This window comes from Numida meleagris, chromosome 2, assembly GCF_002078875.1.
Source record: "Numida meleagris isolate 19003 breed g44 Domestic line chromosome 2, NumMel1.0, whole genome shotgun sequence".
Classification (NCBI taxonomy): Eukaryota; Metazoa; Chordata; class Aves; order Galliformes; family Numididae; genus Numida; species Numida meleagris.
This window is the reverse complement of record NC_034410.1, coordinates 88,700,171-88,715,141: the sequence shown is the minus strand read 5'-3', so window position 1 is coordinate 88,715,141 and position 14,971 is coordinate 88,700,171. Positions and strand designations below refer to the sequence as shown.

The window sequence follows — 14,971 nt, the reverse complement described above, 5'->3', positions numbered from 1 at the left end:
TTTCTATTTTATTATTCTCACCTCTCAGATGTCCTTTCTTTAAAGTAATGCCAAGCACCACAGCTAAACTTGTCTCTTACCTTGAGGTATCTTAGAGCCAGGCAGGCTGCTTTCTGCAGCTGGAGGTTGGGCTGGGTTAGCGCTTCACAGTAATAAATCAAGGCCTGGAAAGAAATAAAGAGGGGTAGCCATGAAAATATCTGTGGCTGTGTGGAGCAGCAGGCTGGAGAGTGGAGTCTGCCATGAACGGCTAGAAGTCAATCCATAATTTCTTCTCACTCCTTTTCTCCTATCTCTTTAATTTCTGTGTTTAATCTGGCCCTACCTCCTGCCTTCAGCATCTGTGCTAGACTTGCATCTTAGGTGGGAGATCTCATAGTTGCCAGCTTGCTTTGGGAAAAAAAATGTGACCTGCATCTCTGCGTGCTGATGATGCTGGGGACCTGCCTTCAAGCCAAGTCTAAGGTAGGCTGGCACAAACACTGAGATGTGAAAGGTAGCTGGAGAGTACAGCACTTCCTAAATACATGCACAGTCTGGTTTAGTACCTGTTTAGTATAATGACAGGTAGAAGCAGACTGGCATAACGATAGAAATAAACCTGCGTATTTGCAGATAAATTTGGTGGAAAATCCCTCTGGTTCAGTTTAAATCAGGCTCGCAGCAATTATTTTATAAATGTAGACAGTTGAGACACACAGACAGAAAAAACATTATGATTATACAGGTCCCTTATGCAGTAGGTGATTTTCTGCCACTTACCTTCTCCCTGAAGTGCTTGTTTTCTGCAGTAGCTGTCAGGAGTGATGCCACAGTCTCACTGACTTCATTTTTATTTTCATTGAGAAGTAAAGCCAAAGCTCTCAAAACTTCTTGCTGTGGTGGGAGGTTGTTGGAGTTTATTTTGGACACGTTTTGATGCAGTTTTCCATCTTTCACAGACTGCAACATCTGAACCACAGAGGCTAGAAGTGCAAGAGGAAGGCTTTTGTTACTCTTTTTTATCCCCTGTGTTTCAGATTTCTCATTTCCCCACCAGCAATCCTCACTATATACAGAGGACAGATGAAAAATCCCCATCTGATTATTGCAGCATTGTGGTGTATCTGCGGAGGGAACTGTCTGGTCATTAGGTTGGGCTTGTTTCTCAGACGTCCGTCTTAGGAGGACAAGAGTAGATGGGCTAAATGGGATGCTGTGTTACTTCAATTCTCATCATAACAAGGGAAAACCAATATCCTAGCCAATGTATTGACTTCCAGGGCACTTTTGTGAAAGTTTTTCCTAGGCAGATTGATGTCCCCCATCAAAAGCCAGGGCTAATGTGTTTCAAAAGTGAGCTGAAATACCTTTTTCCTTCCAGGCTTTTGATTAAAAGCTCTCCAGCGAGCAAAAATAAAAGGGAAAACTAGGCAAGGTTCCTCAAACTGCATCTCAGCTAGCCTATGGCAGAGTCTTGGAACTCAATGGTCTTTGAGGTCCCTTCCAACCCAAGCCGTTCTGTGATTTTGTGAAAACTTGACTTGCCAGGAATTGCAGTCTAGTATGCTTTGTGGAACATCTGCTTCTCTCTTTAAGTCTTGGAGGCAGAGCCTACCAGTGACCTAGGTGCTGTGATCCCTTGGCTCCTGAGAAGATCTTAGCACTTCATAGAATCATACAATTCACGAGGTGTCTCTATAAAGGAGGATGAAAGACTGGAACTACACCAAAGCTGTGGGCATGGAAAACTTGCCAGGCCTTGGGCCTGGCTCAGCACTATCAGCCATTTCTCAAAAAGTAACTTAACACAGTTTTTTCTTATTCGTATGTGGAAATAGAAATAACTGAGGGTGTATCTGCATCAGCTCCTCCCCTTTGATATGTACAACTGTTGGGGTGCAGTCACATTTAGTATCCAAGGCATTTCTTTGCCTCCTTTCCCTAGCTCTTTTGTAAAATCAGAAGGACACCAATGTCACCCCCGTTAGCTACTAGATTTTGTATACCCTACCTTCTTTTGCAAGCTGCAGTAAATAGCTTCCAAGGTCATTAACACTGTGGCTGGCAAAATAGTTGTAATACTGGAAGACTGTAATGATCTCTGAGGACATGGTGGAGTAGAGGACAGGCTCTGTCCGGTCCAGGATCTGAGATACCAGGATTCGGAAAACTGCAGGCACCAGGAACAAAAAAGGATGTATTAGTGACAACAGAAGCTGCTGGCATTCCTGCCCAGGTGTGTGGCATTCAGAAAATGAGCCTGAGACGCTGTCCTGGAGAGCAGCAGAATGGAGCAGGAAGGAAAACCCCACCTTGGGCAGGCACCTGCAGTCCAAGCAAGCCATCCTGTTCCTGCCCAGGGAGAGCGAGTCAGTGGAGCTGGAGTTTGATAACTGGTACATCCCATCCCAAACAGAAACCTATATTCAGATAGACGCACTTGAATTTGTGTACATTTCATGCCAGTGAACTGTAATAGGACATGGAAATTATATAAACACATTATGGTTGTACTAGATGATCTTAGTGGTCTTTTCCAACCTTAATAATTCTATGATTCTATAAAATTGAGAGGATTCCTACTGCACTGTATCACTTTCAAATCTGTATTTGGGAATGCACTTTCCAATTACCTCATAAGCCTTTAAACAATGATTTCTTTTCACTTTTTTCTCCTATTCTGATCTGATTATTTCAGGCCAAAATTGTTCCAAGAATTGTTGCACTGGTTTTTAAATAACATCTTGGAGCCATGCCCATGCAGACCTCCAAGGGATTGGAAAACAAAGCAATGAAAGCTGAGTAAAGCCCGGTACACAACTGTTCTCCATTTTGATGACAAATAACTTTTTTTGCAGCAGGAAGTACCTGTTTCTGCAAGCCCCGGACATTCCTCATTTACAGTGGCAGCAAAATTGATATCCAGCTGCTTCATCATCTTGTCTGCAGACGTGTGATAGACTCCTGAAGGACCAGTACACTTCATCCAGAAAGCCAGCAGTGACAGCTTCTTGTGGAACTCTGGGATTGCTGAAGGAGAAGACAAAATGAACGATGAAACAAAGCTGTGTTCATTGCACTGTCTTCCTAAAGGGAAATGATGATAGGTGTGGAGGACATCCACTCTATCTCGCTGACAGAGAGTAGGTCACCGTGTGTCACTACCTTCACAAAGGTGGTCACATACTGGCCCCAAGTTTGCTTTGTGTTGTTTCTGTTTCCCAAAGGAAGGTGTGAGAAAATCTGCTCCTGATCCAGTTCTGGACACTGATGTCTCATCTCTTTAAATACCATGAATTAGTAGGGGAAATACTAAGGAAAATAAATGGTCTGCATGAGACTGGTCCTTCTCCTAGCACTGCTCTGTAGCCTTGGGTAAGTTACTCAATTCTGGGATAAACTGTTTGAGGAGTTGTATTATGACTCCTGTTGCATAAGGCTATCTTTCCCCAGGAAGGAGGTGGAGGACAAATTTGACTGAAGAAGTGGCATCATCCCCACCCCACTACTGCAGCTACCCCTGCCCACCTTTTGCAAGTCAAGCAGGATAAGGATCAGTACAGCCCCTTCTCTTCTCACCTGCTTATTTCTGGATAGCAGCACTTACGACAGAATAAGGCGAGGCTGGATCAGGCCCTGGGCAACCTCATCTAGCTGTGGTGTCCCTGTTCATTGCAGGGGAGTTGGACTAGATGGCCCTCAGAGGTCCCTTCCAACTCTAAGGATTCTATGATTCTATGAATAAGGTTCCTGACCAACTTTAGTGACTGCTACATTTGTTTGTGAGTTGTCTCCTGCTATGGTGGCACTCCCTGCAGTCACGGTGGTTATTTCAGCAGGCCTACTGCCCAAATCAGCCCTGTTCAGAAGGAAGACCCCCAGTGCATCTCTTACCATCAGTAAGGGAGGTGATGCTTCCCAAGTTCTCGGTGCTGATCTCTGCAATGTTCTCCATTACAAGAGTCTGCCTGGACAGCTTATCAAGGAGGTCTCTTGTCACAAATGGTGTTTTACCGGAGAAGACAATTTGCTAATGGAGACAAGATAGAAAAGAAGAAAAGGAGTCATTTTGAAACCTCAGAACAAAACTTAAACTTCTGGAACACTTGGCACCTGAAGAAATGCAATGGCGAATTGTTTGCCTGGAATTATCAAATGTTTCTCATTGCTCTGCTCTGTTTTGGCTCTGATCCCCTGCCCAGCTGCCTGTGTTTGTTTGGTGCTTTCCCATGGCCAATACTCCCTGCTGCTGACATCTGCATTTCCTTCAGCAGTCCAACATCATTCATACCAAACGTGGACAGAGTTCAAGCCTGCCTCCCTCAGCTGCATATTTACTGTGTACTCTTGTATTTGAGCCAAAAACTCCTTTTTTCTCGTACTTGTGAGTCAGCAGAGTGCCCAGCTCAGTGCTAAGGGTACTAGAATTAGGGTTGCTCCTCATTGCTCCAGTGGCCTTTTGGAAAAAAATGCTGATTATACCTAAGGTTGAAGAGTCTGCTCCAAAACGCTGGGACTGTTGTAGTAGGGGTGAGGAATATCAGAAGGGGAGGCTCTCACTGCCACCACGGCCACTCGCTGGCCTTGCCAACCCATTTACACCCACAAAAGTTTAAAAATATAATGCAGAAACGAGCCGGGCTCGGTACCTGGATGAGCTGTGTGCAATACTGCAAGTGCTTAACTATGGTTATATCGAGGCTGTCGCTTCCTGTGGTCAGGGGCAGAGGGCTGCCAGCAACGCTGGTACCGACCCCCGTGTCCTCGGTCAGGGCTTCGCTGAGGTGGCCCCTGGCTTCAGGGTGCTCAGTCCTGTAACTGTAGAGGGAGGAGGAGGATGTCAGTGCGAGGCTGTGCCTGCCAGGGCAGACAGACACACGCTCACTCAGAGACGGGCAACGAGCACGGAGCAGAGCTGAAAGCAGCGCCCTGGGACCACACAGCCCTCAGAAAGCCAGAAACATGGTGATGAAGACATCATGTCACATGTGAGCAGTGGTACGTGGGGCATGGCAGGGACCGGCCTTGAACAACATGGTGTCTGCACCAGCAAGTCTCTGTAACCATGCTGTCACATAGATGTGCAAACACTGGGAGCAAACACCCAGCTCTCAATAAATCATCTCCCATATTAGCCCATAAGAAGCAGCATTACAATTTGTGTCATCTCAAGTACTGAGCTGTGAGAGCAGATCCAGGCTATCAGTATCTTCCTGGTGCCAAATTTAATGGTCATTGCAGAAGGAAGGGAAAACCACTGCTGGAATAAGGGACATGATATTTTCATAGGCTTTTAGGCACACTGTGTACAGCTTAGTTTGCCAGAAGTTTCTGTAAGAGCGTAAAGCTGTTCTCACTGTGTTTTAAATCATTATTTCCAACTTTGTCTTGTACAAATGGTCCTCCCTGTGTTTAAATACAAAGCCCAAGGTCAGTCCCCAGACTGCAAGTGTGCTTGGCTGCAGGTCTAGGAGCGTCAGCGCCTGCCATCATTACACTGAGTCACACGCAGCTAAAAGTGGAAGCAGGAATCCACGCTGTCTGGGATGAGCCCAGGGGGAAAAATGAGATTTTAACTTCTACTTTAAGATTTTAGTTAGGTTCCAAGTTGGCTTGCAACTAACTTCAATTTCTTCTGCTTAAGTTAAACTTATGCTGAAGTGCCTGCTTAAAGCCAAATCTTTAAATCAATGACCTAAGCTCAGAAAGCCAATGCAGCAAGCAACACAATTTCCTGAGTTTTTCTTCCCACCACGTCTCAGCCTGGGAAGAGACAACACAGTGAGATGATGGGAACTGAATGGTTGTTGCTAGTTTGCACTCTGAATTGTTTTGAACAGGCTATGATAAGATGTGAGAAGTACAGCTCCTTTGTTGGAATGCATGGAGGCTGAGGGAGCTGCACTCTGTTTTTCCTTTTTTTTTTTCCCCAGCTCTAGTGCCACATATGGGCAGTGCTGAGGAAGCAGATGTGCTTTTAGGATCTAATGATCGAAACACAGCATCTTACGGTCACGCAACAATGGCAAACCACAACACAAAACAACACAGCTCTTTTTTTTTTTTCTCTTTTTTTTTCCTCAAAAAGACCAGAAGTGATGAAAGAAGGGCAGGTAACACGCAGGGCCATGGACAGAGTACCAGTCATCACTCTTACATTCCAAAGGAAACCTACACCATGCTGCTTAAATCTGGCCCTGTGTTATTGTTATTGACAAGCTTAATCCACTGCAAAGACTCATTCGGCTAGAGAGAAAAGACAAAGGGAGGGGGGAAAAACCACAGAGGAATTAGTAATTACATCCAAGGAAAGCCAGGTCCAAACCTATGTCAAGGAAGAGGCTCTGCCAGTATGGATGACAGCTTAATTTAATTTACCCATCTCTTTTAGGGGGGCAGATTGTGCATATTTGAACAGGAAAAGATTATCCTGGAAGCTAAAGATTTGGTATGCAGCAGCCACCAGAAAACCTCTGACCCTATAAACTCCTCCAGGATTTGTCAGTCTTCCTTGAATAATGTGTGCACCGGGATCCTCTGTTAGCGACAAAGAGCTGGGGGATCAGTTTGGCTTAAGCACAGCTGGCAGTTGCTACAAACTTACCTATTCTTCTCAATCTCAGTATCTGAAAATACTGAGTCTGCACCTCCTCCACCATTACAAACCTCCTCACCACCACCATCCTCATCATCAAAGTCAGAGGTGTTCAGGAAATCAAAGCTTTCTAAAGCACTTTCAACTGTTAGACTTAAACTGGAGGACCTGCTTCGGCTTACTGCTGGCTTGCACTGCAAAGGCAGAACGAACCAATGAAAACCCCAGATATTAGCTACTACTGAAAGAAAAAAAAATAGAGGATAAAGCTTAAAATTTTCAAATTCTTCACTTTATTTATAATACTTCATTTTATTGGGCATTTCATTTCAAACCTTCATATTCATAGCGTACACAATCAAAGCCTGGGAACTGGAAAATCCTTCCCTTCCTCTTCCCCTCCCATCCTACCTCCTCTTTTGCCCAAAGAGGAGACCTGCAAAGGCAAAAATCAGTGTTTTATAGAAAGGACGAGTACATCTCAAGTCCAAGTGACACAGCTTTCAACATCCTCGAAAAGGAGAGATGGTAATTAGAACACTGGACGTTGAAAAGGAAAGGCACGTTGCGTAACGGCTGTTAGAGGTACAGAAGCCGATTTATATGTAAATATATATACAATGACACTACTGAATGTATTCCAGATATAACTCCAATGAAACTTAGCCATACTGGTCCCATATCTGCAGATGTATACATGTGATGGATAAGAGAGGACTTCCATGGCCTTTGAAACCACACAGCTTACCAAGGAAAAGCTAGTCATGCATTGGTTTCCTAGGTGACAGAAAAAGGCAGCATTCTAACCTGCAAACCAATAGTGCCTAGAGAGGAAGGAAGTCATCCTATCTCACTGTTGGGATGAAATATGACCGAGGCCTTGCTGGTGCTGCAGGAAATACTAAAGCCCTGATAACATGTGGTGGTTCATCCAGGCATGCCCACAAACTTGCTGCCAAGGTTACTTTGTCGGGGCAAATGATGATCAACAGCTGGAGCTGTGTGAGAACTTCTGCACCTCATGCACTGCGTGACCACTGATGGAGGTCCAAAACCGCATCTTCCAGTCCCAAGTAAGATCCAGGACTCTGTTTCAGCTTGTGAAAGGAAACAAACTGGCCTCTGAGTCTGGACTTGGCTCTTCTAGACCTGTTGAGGCTTGGAGTTTTGCTTCTAGTTTTTTTGCACAAATTGTATGTTAGTATTTACGATGCTTGGCACCTTAAACTGATAGCACAGTCTTCCACTGTTTAAACATGGTCCACAACACGTCTATAGGGCTGTGTCATGCTTCTGCAGCACAGATGGCTTTAGATGCAACTTCTTTTGAGGGTGGTAGTGCAGCTTCTTCAGGCAAGAGCAACAGCAACACGTGGGCATCATGTTTCTCTGACCGTCTGACATGGCCCAGAGAGCTTTCTTCAGCCACAGCTGGATTCCAGCTCTGCCTTCTGAGCCCAGCATGGCCACTGGGGATGCTGTGTGTCTGCCTGCAAGCTGGTCAATAGTCACATGCAGATGGAAAGCAGGTCTGGGGGAAGCAGCCATCCCCAGGGCGCAGGACTCCTGTCTGCACATCTGTCCCTTTGTGGCTTCTGATAAAAGGAATGTGAGTGAGCAGTCTCCACTGCCCCTCTGCTGCTTGGACACTGGACTTCATGGCAGAGCAGCCATGAAGTTGAAAATTAACAGCAACAGTAGCTTTGCCTGCTTGAAATACTGGGGAAATAGTGCAAAAATCAGGAGCTGCAGACTGTTAAAAAAACCCACTTCACTTGGGGAAGTACCATGCAGCTGCATACACGGAAACAAAGATGTTAACAAAGCTGTGGGCTTTTTTTTTAAAAAAAAAAAAAAAAGAAAAGATGAATGCTTCCCTCCGTCCTCCTCAGCCTTGTTTTTAAAGAATGAGGTTTAAATGACTATCAGACCAACCTGCATATGAATATGAAGCATTTGAAATGATTATTTCCCATGTGATACTATTTGCACAGTAACACATCATGAGTTATTATTCACAGGGGAGATATGACTCACAGTGATCAGCAGTCAACATATTAACAGCACACATACAAAATTCATTACTTCTTTCTAATATTCAATGTGTTTGGTTCATCCTGGTATAAAGACAGGATGTCGTGCTTTAAAAATGCATGGGGGAAAAAGGGAAAAGGCTTGGGAAACAAAGCAAGGAAGGAATAGCAACCTTCAGTAGGATTTGTGCTTCAAAATCGCTTTGGCAGTTTAGAAAATTCAGCTGCCATGCCTACACAGCCTGATCCTCAGCTGGTGTAGTTTTGCAGAGTTCTGTGTAGTTCAGTGCCAAAGTACACCCACCAAGGATACAGCCTGTGAATGTTAAAGGCAGAAGATTGGCTATAATCTGATCTCCAGCATGGCACAAATAACAGGCTCTCAAGTGGCTTCTGCAGAGAAAGGCATAATGCAACTACCCCTCTGCCACTGTACCTTTTTCCCCCAGGTTTTGAGTAGATAAAAGGATCTGTTGCTTGAGCATACATGGCTACCGTCAGCACGTTGCAGACACAAGTTTAAAAATACAACACTGTGAAAGGGTGCTCCAACAGGAGCATATCTATTTAGTGATCTCTGATTTGACGTTTGTGAGGAACAGGAAGAGATTCTACTCGCTCAGATTTCCTTTAGTGTAGTACTTTCCGAAAGCGTACTCACTTTTAGGATGTCATCCAGATGCATCACTTCCTGGTCCAGGTCCTGAAACTCTTTGTACTGCTCTTTATGTGGTTCAAGAGCTAAGAGAAGCCCTTGCAAGGCTTCTTCAATGCTTCCATCGAGGTAAGACTTGTAGCCTTCTGATTCCCCACTGATGGACCCCTCACACGGCAGCCTCTCCGGGGTCCCAGGCACCTCGGCAGACGTCAGCCTTTTCACCAGCTGCTTGGTGATGTTGCCCTCATAGGTGTCCAGCTCCACCGGCTTTAGCTCGGAACCTTCATCCGTGTCCTGCAGAAGCGATACCGGGACGCTCGCCTCTATGAAGACACAATCACTCCCGGCATCAGAGGGCTTTTGGCAAACTTCAGAATGTGCCCTGGGGGTGGCCTCGTTCCTGGTCACTGCTGCCTCTCCCAGGGATGGCAGGTCCTTGGGCGCAGGGACGGAGTCTCCACAAGAGTCACTGCTGCTGCAGTCCGGGCTTGAGCTCTCAGATGACTTGAGAGCTCGGTGCTGAGTAGGGGTGGCGGTGACGTCTGGGCTGGAGCTGACGTGAGCAGAGGAGGGCTCTGCTGGGTTGGCAGAGGGCACGCGGTCTTCGTAAGGCAGGTCGCCAAAAGTGAAGGAAAGAGGCCGCTTCTCAGTGGTTGCCGTTCCATTTTCAAAGACATCATCTGGCAAGTTTGACTGAAAAGATAATTGAGAAAAAGAGAAAATGTCTTTCATGTCTCATTGGAAAGAAATAATCTATGTGTCTGGGAAACAAAAATGCAAGGAGGAAGACTAGAGAAGCAGTCAAGACTTGAGAGATGGGAAAATCATCTGAAATCCAACTTGTGCTCTCATCTGGCACAGCTCCTGACTCCAGCAGTATTCTGCAGGGAACTCTGGGTTTAGCATGTCTTTGGGGCAGGGCAAGCCAAGAGCTCTGGTGAGCATGTCCCATAGCAGCTCCAAGCACTGCTTGTCTAAGCAAATTGACTCTGACAGCACTTCCATGGCACTGCCCCACTTCTCGTGGGAAATTTCCTTCTTGGTGGGCTGCACTTAAGCTACCTTGGCTACATTTTCATGTCATTATAGATGTCTGTTGTATTTATTTTCCAACTTCTAAAGTAGCAATCCCTACACTGTAAAGTGTCTGTCCCAAAAGTTTCTTCAGTGTCGTGTTGTTTTAATGGGGATATGACCATGCTATTCCTTTTCTGGAGAAACTATGCTCTGAATGTGGCACAGATACCTTTGCCTATTGTTAAACATGAGCTACACAGAAGTCATGTTCAACATGAATTTAATCCGAAAGGAAACAGAAGGATTTGTGTAGTGGTGTATTGACCAGGACACTGATCACTTAAGAAACAAAAACAGCATACATAGATCCAAAAATGATATTGTATATACACCTCCAACTGATCACCAGCACATACACATGTTCACCTCTGGATCACCCATGGGAACACTCAGTGCAGGTTGTTAACCTGAACTCACTGCCTATCTGACCTACAAATTTTGCCTTAATTAAGTATTATCTCATGTTAAACTCTCTCACTGCACATAGGAGAGAGTTAGAACATTTCTACTGGCTTCCTCTCTGCTATCAGGTTTGAAGCATCTCAGCTGTAGCACAAATCCTTCTATTATTTTACGCAATTTTTAGAACAGAAAGAAAGACAAAAAGCAGTAAGGAGGGGAAGTACAAGAACCTGCCTGGAGCTATAATGTAATAAATCAGAGCCTGAAATTTCACACTGATGGCTCTGAAGCAAATATTAGCCTTCATTACGTGGCAAACTCATGCAAAAGCACAGCACTGTTCACAGATGAACGACAACTAGTATTTTGCTGACAATTTGCTGGAAGGAACTCGCATGTTGGCAAAGTACTTACAGTTAAAATGTCCAAAATTTGCATCATTTTCCCAGCAGCTTTTTTCCCTAAACATAACAATACTCTAAGATTTATTTCTTCTTTCCCCTCACACGCGTATGCTTTCAGCCTCTCCTTTGCTGCTGAAAGTCATGTTACTTAGCAAATGTATAACATCAATCAGTACAGCAAGGCCATTTTTAAGAATGCCATTTTTAAGAGTACCATATTGCCTTGTGCTCCTGCCCTGCACACCCCCCTGAGATTATTATCCCTGTAGAAACCAAGAGGAACTTTGCTTTACCGCAAGTGGCATGGGCTCACACTCACACTCTCCCCTGTCAGCAGTCAGCAAAATAAGCGAGTTGCACCAGAGAGCAGCACACAAAGCATGCATGGGAATGGAGATGCCACGCGGGGACTGAAAGACTCCTTCACCACACAAATACCAGGACTCACATATAGCTCTAGCCCCACTTTTGGGCTTAGCCTGAGCGATGGCAGGTCACTAAAAGAGCGACTGCGCCGAAGCTTGTCAAAGAAAGTGTCTTGCAGAGCATCTAAGATTGCCAGCTTTGGCCTGTCTTGCAGGGGGTGCAGCCATTTCTTCAACAGTTAAAAGCAAACATGGTGTGAGGAAGGGCAAGTTAACTGAACGCTTTGTAGCAGAGTACTTAAATTATAGGCACGGGATGTAGCACTTGTAAAACTCGTATCTCTACAGATGGCCTATACAGCTTTATACACAGTCCTTAGTAAGCATTCAGAATTTGTTTCACACAAAATGTAAGAGCACCTTACGAGTCTCTTTTTTTTACCAGGGGATACATTAAAAACACTAGTGCTGCAATGGCTGTGTAACCACTGGTATGGGCAGAACAGACATTTTATAAAGGTTACTCAAGTATCACAGCAGTCAAGCAAGAAGAATAGTTATGTGGTAGTCAGCCATATAGCATGCCAGGACCACCGTCACCTTCTTTGAGGATTAGCAGCTAGAAATGCACTTACAAATACTTAGAAAGCAAGGGTAACTTGCTGACACCAGGGAAGAAAGCGTAGATGTGGAAAGCAATGAAGTGTTTGCAGTGTTTGAACTGCGCCAGGGTTTCTCATTACATAAACACGAAGCCGAGGAGGGCTTACAAAGAACGAGTGGTCCTTGAAGGTTGGCGTCTCTGGAGTGCCTTGGCTGTACATGGACATTCTCCTCTGGAGAGCAGAGGCCTTGCTCACGTTTCCTGTGGAGGGGGTCAGGTCTTCCACATCGAAGGGGCTGCAGGCACACAGGCAGAAAAAAAAAAATCATTGTTAGGCTGATGGAGAAGGAACTTCAGCTCCACGGAAAGGATTTTTTGAAAAAGGTGTTTATTAGCACATCAAAACCTCAGAGGTGGCATTTTTTTTAACTGAAGCGTTTAAGAGAAAATGTTGTTAATTAAGCAGCAGGCTCAGAAGTGCAGTTTTCGTTTCTGATAAAAGCATTTTATGCTCAGAAATCACTTATGTAGTGTTGCCTGCTTCTCACGTGAAGAGTATTCTTAGAACTGAGTTGACAAGTAGCATACACCGTAAGAGGAAGGTGCTCAGCAGAGTTAACAGTAGCTAAGAGAGCTGTTGTGTTACAAAGGAAATCAGTTGCTGCCATCGCTGGCTTCATGCTTATTGCATTACAAGAAACAGCATACACAACTGTAGAAGTTAAATACATTAATGCTTCTTAAGAAATGACAGAAACCTATTTCATTAAAACACACTGAAAACAGGGTTTGAATCCAAATGTTGTTATCTTACCCATGCTTACCACTACAGATAGACAATGCTAGGGACTTCTCCCCCACCCTCAGACCATGTATGAAGCCCACAGAAGCCAGCTTTTAAACCATACTTTTCCCCACAAAACGAGAAGAGACCACATTGATTGACCTCTTCTGTGTGGTTGATTTTTATTTATTTATTTTTAAAACAGCTGCTTGACCCAGAGACCATCCAACCAGTTCTACTTACTACCAGGTGATTTCAAGGTTCAGCTTGATTGTGCCAAGGTCATTAATGTCTACGGCAACCACCTGAGGCCGAGCTGCAAACAGGTCTTTTGTTTCACAGGTAACGCTTCCTACAAGGATGTGAGTAGCAAGCCCCTTTACTTCTGTCACCTATAAGAGGAAAAAAAAAAAAAAAAAAGCTAGAATATCTAGGACTGTGCAAGGTACTGTCATCCTTAATTACAAGGATTTTTTTTTTTTTCCTGCTCTAGGTCTCTTGCTAAAAGGCTTTTAAAATATGACTGTATTTATTGCATCTACATTACTTAGGAGAAAATGAAGATTTATTTTCTCTTTTTAAAAACGTATAATTGTGTACATTCATGCTCATGCTAATGCAGGTATATCTTCTATGTTTATTTTATGGTTTTTATTGGTGTTAGAAGAGAACAAGTGAGCTAGGTAAGACCAAGGACTGTCCTGCATTGTATTTGTTCTTTAGCAGTGACCGCATGCAGAGTCTAAGGGAATGGTAACACCAAGCATAGCAAACTTGGTGTTATTTGATCTAATATTCTCTCAGAAATGGGCAAACTTCATATCAGGGCATCTCCTAATGAAGTCTGCCTATCTAGTAACTCCTACGAGGGCTCACATCTCTGTGTTTGTTTCCCGTAACTCTGAACCTATGTAACTATGTAAACTATGTACTCTACTGTAAGAGTAGAGTACAGCACTATTCAAACTTACGTGTGTGTATATACCTTTTCCTGAAAATTCAAAGGGAGAGTTATACGTGCAGATCCTGTGCACAAAAAAAAAAAAAACCAAACTTGAGCTATGTGCTTGAAAGTCAGTTCCTGAACCTTTATTGTGAAATCATTTCTAGAGACTCCATAAAGGAGTGAGAATTTACCTTAACAGCCCTGGGATGTGTTTGTAGCTCTCAAGTGCTACAATAAAGGGGTTTTCTCTGAACCTCCCACCTTAAAACAAAATTGTTAGGTTAAGAAGAATGGCTCATCACGTGCTGCAGCCTGACTTTCTATGCAAATCTGCTGTCTCACACATTCAGGATTATTTTGTTGGTGGTTTTGAAATCGTTTGTATTTCTTTAATATATTTTCTTATGAAGGTTTTGCGTTTCCCTTGACTTTCAAGACACTCCTTTGCTTCACCTGCCTAAGCAGGGACACCTGCTGTAACTATGAGCTGCAATTTTTAGACAGGAATCAGGAAATGAGTGACTCTGGATTGGATGTTGGTTGGTAGGAAAGCAGAAGCGCATGTGACTTTCAACCAGAAGAAAACTCTGGGGAGGTCCAGAGTAGTAAGGGAATAAAGTAGCGATGGAAAAACTGCTTTTTTGGGGGGGAAAGGTACCTGCTGGGCTATGAGCTTTGTTCTTTCCCTGTGGGACAGGATGTGGAGTCAGAGAGGAACAGAAGTATTAATAAATTTTGGGAACTGCTGTGTTCTAGGATGCTGCAAAAAAAATCAGGTACACAGTCTGTTGAGTGCAGCTCGGTGGTGGGACTGGACCTCAGGGCTCTTCCAATTTATGACTGACTATCCCATATGTGTGTTTGAACTGGAGACCTCTGCATTTCTCCAGATAACAGATGCTGCTCTCTTATCTAAGCAGTATTAACAAACTCATCAGTAGCGGATTTTTTTGTTTGTTTCAGTTTGTTTTTGTTGTTTTGCTGAAAGCTGTTAGCAAACAGGTTTCTATAGTTTTAGGTTGCTTTGGTGCAAATAACTAAGACTTGCTGGAGAGTGATGTGAGGTGAGGCAAGGGTTGTGTTAGTAAAGGCACCCGTACAGGGAGCATTAAGACAGCCTC

At 44.2% G+C, this 14,971-nt stretch overlaps 1 protein-coding gene across 8 annotated transcripts in view; it reads right to left on the bottom strand.

Annotated features, from left to right (window-relative positions):
- The window catches only part of RIPOR2 (RHO family interacting cell polarization regulator 2), a 79,346-nt gene that overhangs the window by 25,349 nt on the left and 39,026 nt on the right, over positions 1-14,971 (bottom strand). For 6 of the 8 annotated variants that reach the window (XM_021388818.1, XM_021388817.1, XM_021388820.1 and 3 more), the window contains exons 11-20: positions 13,148-13,296; positions 12,287-12,416; positions 9,272-9,961; positions 6,587-6,771; positions 4,632-4,800; positions 3,877-4,012; positions 2,851-3,012; positions 1,994-2,152; positions 763-965; positions 81-164 (exon numbers count right to left, since the gene is read on the bottom strand). In XM_021388818.1, the coding sequence (XP_021244493.1) occupies positions 81-164; positions 763-965; positions 1,994-2,152; positions 2,851-3,012; positions 3,877-4,012; positions 4,632-4,800; positions 6,587-6,771; positions 9,272-9,961; positions 12,287-12,416; positions 13,148-13,296 (2,067 nt within the window). Of the gene's footprint in view, positions 1-80; positions 165-762; positions 966-1,993; positions 2,153-2,850; positions 3,013-3,876; positions 4,013-4,631; positions 4,801-6,586; positions 6,772-9,271; positions 9,962-11,599; positions 11,747-12,286; positions 12,417-13,147; positions 13,297-14,971 lie in introns of those variants that run through there. The other 2 variants (XM_021388824.1, XM_021388823.1) reach the window with 2 other exon arrangements.